Here is a 14,414-nt window from a genome sequence, read left to right as displayed (position 1 = left end):
TAACTTCCTATCTGAAGTAGTTAACTTCATTTGATCAGCAACCTGTGGGTATCTGATCCGATTCGGATCCAAGCCGGCAGCTTTCCTAGCAAAGATCCGAGCTCCAAGCTCCTCCACCTACCTGTAATGCCCTGCTACCTCCCTCTAACCCCTAGATCTCATTTGCCACGGCTTCTTGAAGCATCTGAAAACGAGCTCCTATCATTGGGTTTTGTGAGTTGTCTAGATTATTTAGCTTTTTCACTTAAATTCACTTTTTCTGAGTGTGTGTGACACCCCTTCTCTCCTATTTATCTGGGTAGTTTAGTTTATCTTTAGTTCATTAGTTAGTGTAAATTTAAATCCCCTCCCCCCTTCTGTCTGGGTGTGAAGGTGTGTGTGTGTGGGCCTAATCCTGTTAGTATGTCCAAGGCCCCAAAAACTATTTTTTCAAAATGCTCCGAGTGTGGCCATAAGCTGTCCCCAGCGGATGGCCACACTCGGTGCGTTATTTGCCTGGGTGTAGACTGTCTTTCTTCAGGCTGCACTATCTGTGCAGCCCTCAACCCCAGGGCTCCGGGTCTTCCCCCTCCAGGCTTCGATCCCCACGTTTCAATCCCCATGTTTCTCCCCGGAGCTGGAGGAGGAGACCCAGTTACCTTCGAGGTCGTCCAGGTGGCCTTCCCGGCCAGCCTCGGCAGCCTCATCCAGGTCCACTAGAAGTTTATCTGATGCGGATATGGATCGGATGATGCGTCGATTTCTTCAGGCCCAGCTGCAGATGGGAGTGCTCTTGCCCCCCCCTCCTGGGGGGAGGGGGCTCGACCCCCTTTTTTGCCCCCATTGCTCCTTCTCCGACCCACTACTGGGGCTCAGAGCTGTCGGATCGGAGTAGCTTCGGAGCCGAGGTTGGTGTCTGCGCCGACGGTGTTTCCTACTTCAGCTCCGACTGTACCTTCGAGTTTGTCGGATCCATTTTCGATCTGAGCTCTCGGGGCCATGAGATGAGCGTCTGATCCGGAGGGGTTAGTGTGCCTTCGGCTCCGTTGAGGTTGGATCGCACTGCCCTTTCGGACCCGATCGGGTCATCTCCGGCGCTGATCCACGCGCCAGATCCGAGGAGACTGCTTTCGGATCCTAGGGAGAGTAGCTCACCCTCGGCATTCAATGTCATGGAAAGGGTTCTTTCGAGGAATTCTAGGTCTTAGGCTCTGGCTACGGATCCACCCACCATTCCCTCTCAGACGGGCCTATCTTCCATCATCCGGCCACAGGGACAGCCTGCGCCTATGTCCCAGATGGTTCCCATGGAGGAACAGGACATTGTTGGTGAGCCCTCCTCGGGCAGCCCCCCTGAGGAGGTCCCTCACAAATGTAAGTGCAAGAGGAGGCACTTGGACTCACCCGAGTCCCTCACAGAAGACACGGACTTGGAGGAAGGGGAAGGTTCCCCCATGTCACCCCCCCCCCGAAGATGTCTCCTTCGGAGACATTATGGAAATGCTTCGTATTAGAGGGGGGTGGTCAGCCCAAAAGCCTTCCTTGGACGAGTGTCTTTCTGGAGGCGTTCGACGCAGGCCCATCTACCTCCTTGGGTGTCCCCTCCCACCGATCCCCTGGTGGACCTCATAACTACCAGAGCATGGAAGGAGCCGGACACTGTGCAGCCAATACCCAAGAGACTGGACAGGATTCTCAGCCCCCCCCCACAGACAGGACAGTTTGGAGAAAGGGTGCCCCTGTAGATGCCATGGTGGTGGCGGCTGCCACCAAGAAGGAATTAGCACAGGAAAGTTCCTCGGTACATCCTCCAGACAAGGAGTCTCGGGCGATGGACCGCCTCGGAAAGCAGATGTTCGCTTCAGCGACCTTCTCTGTAAGGTCACTGAATTATATGGCACACGTGATTCGACTACAGCGAGATCTAATCAGAGAGTACGCTGGGTCACCTCCAGAGTCCATGTCAGCCGAGGGCAAACAGACCTTCTCGGCACGAATGGCCACTCTTAAGTCTATTACAAATACCTCTGTGCGTCTTCTTTCCCATGCCACGGAAGGAGCGGCTAGAGCTAGCGGAACAGACGTTGTCTTACAACGACAAGCCTGGCTCCGTCTCTGCAACTTTGCGGAACCCTTCAAGGCATCCTTCGCGAACGCCCCCTTTGACAGTTCTACGCTTTTTGGCAAGATCGTCCGCGATATGCTACTCCAGAGCGAGAAGGACGGGAAAACGTCTGCTGTCGGGATCCGCTTCTCTGCTCCACAGAGGTCCTTCTCCAGGAACCAAAGAGGGCAGAAGAAGATGTGGTTCCGGAAATCCCAACAATCCCGTTTCGCTCCGAATCCCTCATCCTTCAGAGGCAGAGGAGGACAGGGTGGATGCCAGCCCAGAGGCAGGGGGGGGGGCCGAAGAATTTTGGGTCGAGGGGAACCCTTTTCCGATCGAGCCGCGCAGCAACCCTGAGGGGTTGCCCGACTGCTCCTCTCTGGAGGCAGTTGGGGGGTGCTTCTCGGAGCATCTAGCACATTGGGAGTCCATTACGGCAGATCACTGGGTGCTCCGGATCATATCCAGAGGTTACTCAATCCCATTCCTAAATACTGCACCCCGTTCGGGGCACCTCCCCAATGCATCACCCAATCAGAGGGAGGTAGCAGCCCTAGAAGTAAAAACTTCTAGAAAAAAGAGCCATCCAGCACGTCCCCCCCGGTCAATCTGGATCAGGCTGCTACTCCAGGTTTTTTTTGGTGCCAAAAGAGACAGGGGACTTACAGCCAATTCTCGACCTGTCCACACTGAACCTGTCAGTTGCCAAAGAGAAGTTCCGGATGGTCACCATTTAGTCCATTCTCCCACTATTACAGGAGAACGATTGGATGTGCTCCGTAGACCTCAAGGATGCGTACTACCATGTTCTAATGGACAGGTGATCCAGGAGGTTCCTCCGCTTTCAGCTGGGAGCCAGCCACTATCAGTTCAGGGTCCTAACCTTCGGTCTCACCACAGCCCCCAGGGTGTTCACCAAGGTCATGGCAGTTGTAGCGGCCCACCTGAGGCTTCAGGGAATTCAGGTCTTTCCTTACCTGGTCGACTGTCTCCTAGCCGCCCTCACCAGGCATCTACTATGTTCAGCGAGCGGCTACCTCCTACATCTCGCCTGTTATCTAGGGATCACGATCAACCACAACAAATCCTCCCTTCAGCCTACTCAAATTTTGGATTTCATAGGGGCCAGGATAGATACAACTCAATCCAAAGTCTTTCTGACGTCGGACAGACTGCGCAATCTAAACCTACATATTTTGGCTCTTCTTCAGTCCTCTGCCCCTCCAGCGGAGTTAGGCCTGAGGGCTCTGGGGTCCATGGCAGCGGCCATCAACTTGTCACCGCTCGCGCGTCTGAATATGAGGATTCTCCAATGGACTTTACAGGTCCAGTGGTCCATTCTGCTTCATCCCTTGTCTGCTCCTATTCCTCTCAGCAGAGTTTGCAGGGAATCTCTACTTTGGTGGCTCCATTCCAAGCACCCCCGGGAAGGGCGCCCCTTCTCCATGTTCCCACCCCAAGTCACAGTGACCACGAACGTGTCTCACCTAGGGTGGGGGGGGGCATTGCATGGGCAGCACCGTCCAAGGCACGTGGACTCACACAGAGACCTTTTTGCATATCAATGTCCTGGAGATGAGGGCAGTGCTTCTAGCATTGCAAGCTCTCCATGCCCTTCTTCCTCTGGGGACTATTGCAATTCAAACAGACAATATGTCAGTGGTCTGGTACATCAACAAGCAAGGGGGAACCAGATCTTACCCACTTTGCCGAGAGGCCATGAGAGTGTGGGAATGGGCGATATCCACCAACCGCTTTCTCATAGCAATGCACATACCGGGTCGGTCAAACATCCTTGCGGACAAGCTGAGTCGGACTATCCTCTTGCCCTATGAGTGGTCTCTGAACCCCTTAGTAGTGAAACAGATCTTTCTCAGATGGGGTCAACCTTGCTGTGATCGGTTCGTGTCGCCTTTGAACGCAAAGTGCAGCGAGTTTTTCACTCTAATTCCCCCACCAGGGGAAAACCCCAGAGATGCTCTAGTTCATGCTTGGCCATCCGGTCTTCTTTATGCTTATTCTCCTCTTCCGCTGATGACAAAATTCTTGCAGAAAGCTCGTCGGTTGGGGAGCAGAGTTATCCTCATAGCCCCATTCTGGCCTCATCAAACATGGTTCCCTTGTCTACTGTCTCATCTAGTGCATCCTCCCTGGATCTTAGATCCCCTTCCAGATCTGATTTCTCATCCCCTGGGATTAAGAACCCCCGACCTGGACAACCTCAAGCTCTCGGCTTGGTTGATCCAGTTCCCTTGATGGCTAGGACTCCCGGTATCTCATCCTCGGTTAAAGCCATTCTGATGGCTGCTCATAAACCCTCTACCAGAAAAATCTGCAAGAGTAAATGAAAACGTTTTTCTATCTGGGCGGAGCATAGGAATGTGGACCCCTTTACGGCTCCTATTCCAGCAGTCCTCGATTTTTTTATCTCAAAATTTCCATCAGGGAACTAGCTCCTCAACTGTTAAACGTTCAACTGGCAGCAATTTCCCACTTTCACATTGGAAACAAATTTGGCCCCCTGGCATCATCTAAGGATTTGCAAGACCTTTTGAGACCCCCTGTTAAGGAAGCAGTCCCTCCATGGGATTTAACCCTAGTTCTCCAGGCTCTGACTGGTCATCCTTTTGAGCCCGCAGCTTCGGTTGACTTGAAGTTTGTATCTTGGAAAACTGCCTTCCTGATTGCCATTACTTCAGCCAGAAGAATATCGGAGCTTCAGGCTCTTTGCAGTAAGCCCCCATACATCATTTTTCATAAAGACAGAGTTTCCCTCAGGACTAACCCCTCTTTTCTACCTAAAGTGGCTTCCGAAGCCAATATCAACCAATCTATCAACCTGCCTGTCTTATTCCGTAATTATCTCAACAAAGGAGAGTATAGACTCCATTGCTTGGATGTACATAGACTGTTACGATTTTACCTACACAGAACAGTTGTTTTGTGAAAATCAATGCTATCCTCCATTATAATAGCATGCACCCTCGGCACATTTTTCGTAACGTGGTCAAGGGGCAACTAATAAGAACTGTCCGCTTATGTAATCAATGTGATGATACGAATACACAGCTTGAATTTCAAAGAGCTCAATTTCAAAGAGCTCAATTCATTGACAGAGGATATCCCTCCAAATTGGTTGATAACCAGATGTCCTTGATACTGGGGACCTCATTTAATAATTATAAGGGTAATTATTTGAAAAACACCTATCAGCAGGGCATGCGATTGGCTTTCAATATTAAATATACAAATGACATTCATCATATTATTAATATTATTATGAATAACTGGAAAATCTTATTATTAGACCCTACCATTGCACAGATTGTGGGTAATAGACCTAGCTTTAGATTCAGGAATAGCCTGAACCTGAAAAAATTATTATGTAATGACAAAATGGATGAGTCCATGGTGGACATCAGGGCATTATATAAAAAAGGAACACATCCATGCACTAGATGCAGTATGTGTAGATTTATATCTAAGACAGTCTTTCACGGTACCTGGATTGGACTCAACATTTACACCAACATTTTATGCAACATGTGACTCGAAAAATGTGATTTATTTGGCTACCTGTTAGGTATGTGATGCTTATTATGTTGGAATGACATCAAGGAGGCTTAGGGATCGAATGTATAATCACGACTATGACATTAGGAAAGAGAATATGAGCAATGCCCTTGCCAAACATTGTCATTTATTTCCAAAGCATCATTTTAAATTTAGGGTAATGCAAATAGTACATACCAACTTGAGAGAAGGTAACAATATGGAGTCCCTTGAACTTTATGAACTCAAATGGATTCTTAATCTTAGGTCACATGTTGAACCAGGACTTAATCAAGCTCTTAGTATTAGACCTGCTCTTTTAGGACGTAAATAATTATATGCAATAATAATATATGATATTTTTATTCTTAACACCACTGATGGTGTAAACTCAATAGTTATATTGGTCCTTAGTTTTATTCGTTTTTTAGTAAGGAATTTTTATAAATTTTTATAGATATTTATCTTTATGATAAGTCATGAACTATGTAATGGATTTATGAACAGTATTTTATTGTGTTTATAAAGATTTTAAAGGCTGCTTCAAAGGTTTATAGTTATTTAATAAATCAATATTTTTAGATGATACTATTATGTTATATATATATACTAGTGTGTATTATTATATACGTAATATAGTTAGATAGTGGGATTTGCACATATATGAGGAAACCACAGGGCTACATAAAATGTGAAATACAGCTTTAATTGTGGACTCCAATGTATATTTTGGTTTGTTTAATTAATTAATCATTGTAATTGTTTGATTATTTAATTGATAAAGGTTTTTAGTATAAATTTGACATTTTGATTGATTGATTTAACCTGATGAAGCGTGCCATAGAGGTGCGTGAAAGCGCTTGTTCTTATTAAACCTTCTTAATTACAGCATCGTGGTGGTTCCTTACAGCTTTTTCTTGCATACCGTTACGATTTTACCTACACAGAACAGTTGTTTTGTGAAAATCAAAACAGCTCTTTGTTTCATTTGCCAAGTCCTGTCTGGGTAAACCAGTGACTAAGGTAACCTTAGCTAGATGGATTTCACAATGCATTCTTCTTGCATACAGAAGCTCTGGTCGACCTGAGCCCGTGCGTGTTCGAGCACACTCTACCCGTTCTGTGGCTACTTCTGCGGCCTTCTGGTCGAAGGTCCCTCTGGATGACATTTGTTCAGCTGCTACTTGGGCTTCCTCTCACACTTTCATTACACATTATAAATTGGATCTGATTTCCAGAGGAAGGGCGTCCTTTGGCTCTGCAGTGCTCCGGAATATCCTCCCATAAGGGCTTCCCAAGTTGTGGTAGCTGGGGACTCTGTCCCACAGGTTGCTGATCAAATGAAGTTAACTACTTCAGATAAAGAAGTTATGTACTCACCATAACGTTCCATCTGAGTAGGTAACTTCATTTGTTTGCAACCAACCCTCCCTCTATCCCCCAGACCTTTAGTTCGTTCTTGAAGGATCATATGATGTCACTTTCCAGATGACATCAGGTTGGAACGTTCAAGTAATTTTTCCTTGTGTTATAGTAGTGTTCTATGATACTATGGCAAACTCGATCTGAGGGTTAGAGGGAGGTAGCAGGGTATTATGGGTAGGGGGAGGAGCTTGAAGCTCAGATCTTTGCTAGGAAAGCTGCCGGCTCGGATCCGAATCGGATCCGATACCCACAGGTTGCATACAAATTAAGTTATCGACTCAGATGGAACGTTAATGGTGAGTACATAACTTCTTTATTTTAATACTTGCTAGTTTGAATTCCTTCTGTTTTGTAAAGTGCTTTAAAAAGCACAGAAATAAAAACTTGAATTGATCCTAGATACCCTAGATGTTCTTACAATGTTTTAGAGTTGAATAAAACATGCATATTTGACTCTTGTAAATACTTCATTAGACAAATCAAAATTTTCCAGGCAGTTTTTCAACCTTTTTTTCCTGCGATTACAGCAGGGAAGAATTGAAAGAGTTTGCTGAAGAATCAGAAATAACTGAACTATCTGATTGGGGGAACCAATTTCAGTGGCTAATCCTGTTGTCAGGAACAGTAATTATTGTAAAACTTTGCTCAGAGACCCATTATAGTACAAGTATTCCTAGACTTGAGAGTGACTTGTAATGACCTTTGGAACTGAGCTGCATTTCTCTTGCATTGTGAGAATAGTGTTGCCCCATGCATACCATTGGTAGTGGCATCATTTTTGTGGGTAGTCTTTTTTTGATCCTTATTATGATGTCTAAGAAGTTGACCATTAACATAGTTATCTACGTGTGGAGACGTTGCTGTAGCCGTATAAGACAACGTTTTTGTGATTAGGCCATAGAAATACATATAAGCTTTTTCATGCATCTGCACCCTGTAGGAAAAAGTGAAAGAATCAAATGGACAAATGAGGAGAAAGATGAAAATGAAATTCAGTATTAAAAGTATAAGCATTTATGGTTTCACTGTTTTATTTGAATAGATATCGAAGATGAGTTCAAATTGCATCTGAAGGATTTTATTCCAATGGTGCTTGATTCAGGCAATATTATGGAGAAAGAAATCAACGGATCCAAAGTTACTTGTCGTGGGCTGCTGGAATATTTCAAGGTACTATTTCTGTGTTTTTTGCTTCTCTGATCCTTATGTTGAAGCGTGTTATCTTTAATTTGGAACAGCAGGTAAATGGATATTGACTTTCTATGTGCACAGTGAATTGTTGATTACATGGTACTACTTAACTGTTTAGAGTATAGAGATTTATTGTATACTATAGTGTTACAAACATAGTGAGGAAATATGTGATGTATAGTGAAAAGATGTTCAACAAACACACTGCCTTACTGGTGTGTGGGTAATAGTGCACTGCTACCTTACCTCTGACAGAATATCAAACTCAGAGCTCCTCCCACTGCTTGTCTGTGGGTGTGAAGGACCAATCACCTGGCAGGTCTAGGACTGCCCTTCAGTTGTCTAGTGCCACAGCCAAGAGATCCTTAGACTGCTCCTGTTCTGTGGTTTACTTTATTTACTGAGCTCAGATAAGAAACCATTTGGGGGGTTTATACCTCCCTCTGTTTTTTTTTTCCTATCGGTGCTTGAAGTGTGTGTGTTCTGCTGATTTGCTTGTTTTTGTTGTTTTTTTCTTATTGGAAAATTGTATGCATTTTGAGTTATATTTCTCTTTCAGTATGAGTGTTATACTGTTTATTTTAAGGTAATTTTGAGTTTCTGTAGGGTTTTACCATTTTAATGTGTTGTATGGCCATTGGTGAATGTTTAACTGCTTTTCTGTACTAAGGTCATTTTATTACAGCCTCTCTCATTGCCTCATGATGCCAGAACTCTGAATAATATGTGGCTGTTATTTCTATTGATTAAAAGATTCTTTTGAGAGTTTTGACAGGAAAACTTGTCTTTTTTGGAGTTTTGGCTTGTGAGCATGATTATTTGCGATAGTTAAGTGGATCTGCATCATTTTAAACTTTTTTTTCTTTTAAGTTGCAAATTTGAAGCTGTTTTATTTGTTAAACTTTTCTGACAAGTATTTTTTTACGTTTATGTTTAATTGCCTAAGACTATTTTAGGCTGTTACTATTCATGTGGATCTGAAATTAGCCTTTATTTAATAAAATTGGTGGTCATTGTTACATGTATTTTGTGCATTGTGATAGACCACTGAAATTGCTCTCTTTTCTCAGTAAAGTGTTCAATATAGTATCCTTGTGGAAACGGACTTCAGATTGTTATTTAGAAGAAGAATAGTGGGATTTGTCCATTTTGCACTGGGTTCACTGTTCAACCAGTATTTGGTATTAGGTTTGTAGGTGTGTACTAGGCTAATGGCCCTGGAGCCTTTACAAGCCTAGCCCATAGGATTACCCTGGCATCGTGCCACCCAACCTCAGTTCCCAGTGCCTCTGTCGAGTAAAGCCACACTGGAGTGATCCCTGGGTGAATTTTCTATTTCGCACCCACTCATCAAGATCTCTCTTGAAGAGGGCCAGTGAGGTGCTCTGCTTGACATGTATGGGAAGTCTATTCCATAGCATGGGCAGTCTCTGGGTTATGAACCTATCCCTCCAGTATGTTCTGTTGATTGTGATAATGAGGTTGAGGTCTCTGGAGTGTGTGTGATGCGGAGAGATTGAGATTTCTTTAGATGTAGCATTTCTAACAGAGCTGGGTCAGACATGGCTTTGTAAGTCAAGCAGAGTTCGCCTCTAAGTAGGCAATATGAGACAGAATAGTTGGGAGTTTTTTTGAGTCTGTCCATATAGGACAAATGTTTAAGGCCTAGGATCCTCTTCGTGAGGTACTTTTGTGGCCTCTCCAGTTGTTGCAGGTGTTTAGTGAGGTACATGCCATATGGGGCATTGTACTCAATGTTTGGCCTAATGAGGGAAGAGAAGAGGGAGACAATGACCTCTTTCTTCCTGGATGCAAAATCCTTAGTAATGAGATGTGCCACATAGAAGGACCTTCCAACCACAGTGGCAATGTGGTGGTTAAAAGAGAAGTTGCTGTCAGCCTGTGTTCCCAGATCTCTTATAACACCTTCTGTGTTCAGTGGACTACCTTCGATGTGGTAATTCATGGGAACCAGGTTTTTCCCAAAGGGGATGACAACACATTTTCTGGCATTGAGCTTAAGGCCATGGTTCTGACAACAGTCGTTGGTCTCAGTGAGGCCTTTCTGTAGGATGTCAACATCACTTAGGTAGTTAGTAATAACTCCCAACTTGCAATAGTCTGCGAACTTTGTCAGCCAGAGTCCCTTCATGTTAGCCTGGACTTCAGAGTAGATACCAAACAGGAGAGGACCCAGGACCGAACCCTGTGGGACTCCACTTGTGACTGGTCGGCAGTCTGACTTGGAGTCTGCTATTTTCGTATTGTGGGTTCTACCTGTGAGCCAGTTTGCAACCCACCTAATGATATAGGGGTTGATGCCTAGCTTTGTGGGTTTTTCTATGATTCCTAAGTGGGGAATAGTATCAGAGGCCGTGGACAGATCGAGGTAGGCTGCATGAACCACCTTGCCTTCATCCACAGCTCTGGTGACTGACTCAAAGAAGTTGACCAAATCAAGCAAGCATGATCTACCCTTCACAAAACCAAACTGTGGGATCCAGAGTTTGGAGATTCCCTATATCCTTCTTTATTGGGTCCATGATGATGCGTTCCATAGCTTTGCATATCAGACTCGTCAGGCTAATGGGGTGATAGTTCCCAGGGTCTGTAATTGCTCCTCCTCTGTGGAGAGGGTTGACTGAAGCAGTAGGCCATTCGGTATGGACAAAGCCTGAGGTGAGGCTGTGATTGAACAGGGCACACAGGTGAGGTGCCAGTTCACTCTGTTTTTCATGTAGAACACAGCTAGGGATATTGTCAGGTTCCATAGAAGCTGTATTCCTGGCCTTGGACAGTGCTTTTTTAACCTGTGCAGCAGTAATGCTGGGTGCCTGGCAATCTACTGGTATTGTGAGGGGTATAGTTGGCACTGAATCGGTCAGCCAATATATTGGCAATATCTGTTAGCTCTCGGTATAGGAGGTACCATTGTACAGTAGCTCAGAGCAAATCTGGATATTGCAGTGGAGATTCTTCACGTAACGATTGAAGGCCTTGTGGTTGCCTTTATCTGCCTTTATTATCTGCTGCAAGTCTGTTTTCATTCCTAGCTTTAGAGGATTTGATGAGGAATCTCAACCTTTTGTTGAGGCTGATGAGGGAGTTTTTCCAGTCTTGGGACTTCACATTATTCCACATAGTTTCCTCCTTCTGTTGTAGAGTTTGTTTATGGCAGGGACCACCAAATTGGCTTCCTTTTTTTTTTTTTTGTTAGAGGAGAGCATCTTGGATGTTCTTCATTCCACATTGCTGCAGTCCTAACTATTTGGGAATATTTTTGGTTTTTCTTGCCTCAGTATTTAACCGATGTCAGAAAAAGTGAATAACTGTATTTCTTGTACAGATACTTACCGCCAGGTTAGTGTTTGGGAAGCGTTGTAACTATGGTGTCTCTTTGGAGTCTCAGGAGAGACTTTACTGTTACAGGATGTATCCTCTCAGGAAGTAGGCCAGGCTGAGGGGCTTCTCAGGTGGCTGTTCTTGTGGTTAGAGCCTGCTTCTTTGAGGGCAGGCCAAGTTTAGCTTCTGTGGGGTTTCTCCTAGTGCTTCAGGATCTTTGCCTAAGAAACATATGCTTAAAATGGCAGAGGATTTGATTACTATGATTAGGGTTCTATGCCTCCTGATAAGAGGCCTAGGGTGGAACCTGAGTTTGAGAGTTTTGAGCAATGCTCCTCCTTATTCTGATTCTGATGTGGATGATTCTACTCCTTCTGCTTCTCCTCCTGAGGATTTTTCATTTTCAGAGACTCTGCATTCCATGAGGGAGCATTTTAAATGGGAAGGTCAAGATTTCTCTGATTCCAGGAAAAGGCTTAGGGAATTCTTGTTTACCCCAGCATAGGCCTTTAGCTATACCTCCTGTTTTGAATGTGGTGGAAGATGTGTTTGCTGAATCGATTCTTTGCCTCCTGCCCCAGTTAAACCGGATAGGTATTATAGGGTGCCTGAAGCTCATAAGTATCTTTTAAGAGTCCTAGGGCAGACCCAGAAACTGTCTCTCAGGGGCCTAAAGGTGTGAAGGCCTCAGTTGTTAAAAATCCTGTCCCTCCTGATAAAGAGGCGAGGGCTTTGGATAGATGGGGAAAGAAAGTGTATACTTCTTCCACTTTAGCCATGAGGGTTGAATTGTCAGTTTCACATGTTAAAATATCAGAATTATCTTCTTTCACAGTTGAAATCTAAGGTGGATGCTCTGGCTGAAGGTATTGAGTGTAAAGAGTTGCAAGATTTAGTTCATGTGTCTGAACAGGTGGGTAAACATTCCTTGCAGTGTGGTTTTGATGCTGTGCAGGCCTCCTCCAGGGTGGCTGCCACTGGTTCTGTTCTGCCTGGCTGAGAGATCAGAATTTAGCTGAGCATGTTAAGACAAGGATTTTGGATGCTCCTTTACAGTCTGATGTGTTGTTTGGTTCGCCTGTGGAAGCAGTTTTGAAGAAAATGGAGGACAAGGCTAAGTCTATGCAAACTGTTAAAGATTTTTGCAGGTGCAGCCTCCAGTTTAGTAGAAATTGGCCTGCTAAGGGATGGACGTATCCTGCCTATGATTCCCAGTCTAGGGGTAGGTCTAGGCGTGGTAGGGGCAGAGCTCAGGTTTAGGCCTAGGACAGGGAGTTCCCCTGCTCAGACTTCTGGTGAGGGCAGGGGTCAGTCGCAGACCCAATGACCTGCCTTTTCAGCTGCCAGTACGCTCTTGCCTGGCAGCACCTTTTCAAAGAAAATTGGGATTTAATTACCCAAGACAGATGGGTTCTGGATATTATTCACCACGGTTACAGGTTTTATTTCCATACCTTGCCTCCTTTCAAAGGCATGCCAGACATTCCTCCTCTTCAAAGAACAGAGGCTCATCTGTTGCTCCAAATAGGGGCCATTCAGTCAGTTCCTGTGGGCCTAGGATTTTATTCTCGCCTGTTCCTAGTACCAAAGAAGAGACCAATTCTGGATTTATCTATCCTCAACACTTATCTGGACATTCCCAAGTTCAAAATGTTGGCGTTACAACAGCTTTTACCTCTGCTGGGCAAAGATCACTGGATGGTAACTTTAGATCTCAAGGAAGCTTACCTTCATGTGCCAATAAGACTAAGTTGCAGGAAGTATCTCTGGAAATTCTCATTATCAGTTCTCTGCATTGCCCTTTGGCTTATCTACAGTATTCACAAAGGTTCTGGCTCCAGTGATAGCTTACTTCAGGCTAAAAGGAATCCAAATCTATCCTTACTTGGGCGACTGCCTGATTCTGGCTCAAGAAAAAGAAGATCTTCTACAGCATCTGGAATATGTCATAGCAGTGCTAAGATGCCTAGGGTAAAGTCCAGTCTAGTACCCTCTCAAGACATGTGCTTTCTGGGTGTGAGACTGAATACAGCAGCCCAGATGGCCTTTTTAACCCCGGACAAACAAAAGAATCTTTCCAGTTACTTCCATCATCTATCTCTTCAGTCCGGGCTGACTGCAAGGACAGTCCTTCAAGCCTTAGGGTTCATGGCATCTTGTATTCTGGTGCTTCCCAATGCCAAACTGCATATGAGGAAGCTACAATGGTATCTCAAAAATCTGTGGACACAGCACTGCCAGGATTTGGACACTGTCATTCAAATAATACCTTGCATTCAAAAGGAATTTTGTGGTGGGCTCAGGAATGTCACCTAAACAAGGGACTCTCTAGTCAGATTCTAACGACAGATGCCTCAGATATTGCTTGGGGAGCTCATCTAAATGGAAAGTGGATACAAGACAAGTGGCCTGCCAGACTACAGCATCTACATATCAACATGAAAGAGATGTTAGCAGTTCAGTTTGCATTAATTGCTTTCAAGGAGTTACTTCTTCCAGGGCAGGTGTTGATTCTAACAGACAACACAACTGTCATGTGGTACATCAACAAACAAGGGGGAACACATTCTTGCCCATTGTGCAGACAAGCAATGATTTTATGGGAGACTGCGCTCAGTCTGCAACTAACTCTTCAGGCAAGGTTTCTGCCACAGAACTCCTTAGCAGATGTATTAAGCAGACAAATCATGGATCCCCACGTGGAAACTGGATCTTCATGTATTTCAAAATTGACAGTGTCATGGGGAACTCCAGACATAGATCTGTTCGCTTCTCCACTAAACCACCAGCTGCCAAAGTTTTGCGGATTTCATCACAC

General features: G+C 44.8%; 1 protein-coding gene across 1 annotated transcript in view; it reads left to right on the top strand.

The window, feature by feature from the left end:
• The window catches only part of ATL3 (atlastin GTPase 3), a 1,114,372-nt gene that overhangs the window by 757,909 nt on the left and 342,049 nt on the right, over positions 1-14,414 (top strand). Inside the window, exon 11 of the mRNA XM_044075127.1 lies at positions 8,106-8,233. Coding sequence (XP_043931062.1) covers positions 8,106-8,233 — 128 coding nt within the window. The remainder of the gene's footprint in view (positions 1-8,105; positions 8,234-14,414) is intronic.

This window comes from Protopterus annectens, chromosome 6.part0 (genome assembly GCF_019279795.1).
Source record: "Protopterus annectens isolate FY-2018-M chromosome 6.part0, PAN1.0, whole genome shotgun sequence".
In the NCBI taxonomy this organism is placed as follows: Eukaryota; Metazoa; Chordata; order Ceratodontiformes; family Protopteridae; genus Protopterus; species Protopterus annectens.
Note: the sequence above shows the minus strand (reverse complement) of the source record. Positions and strands in the feature narration are given on the sequence as shown.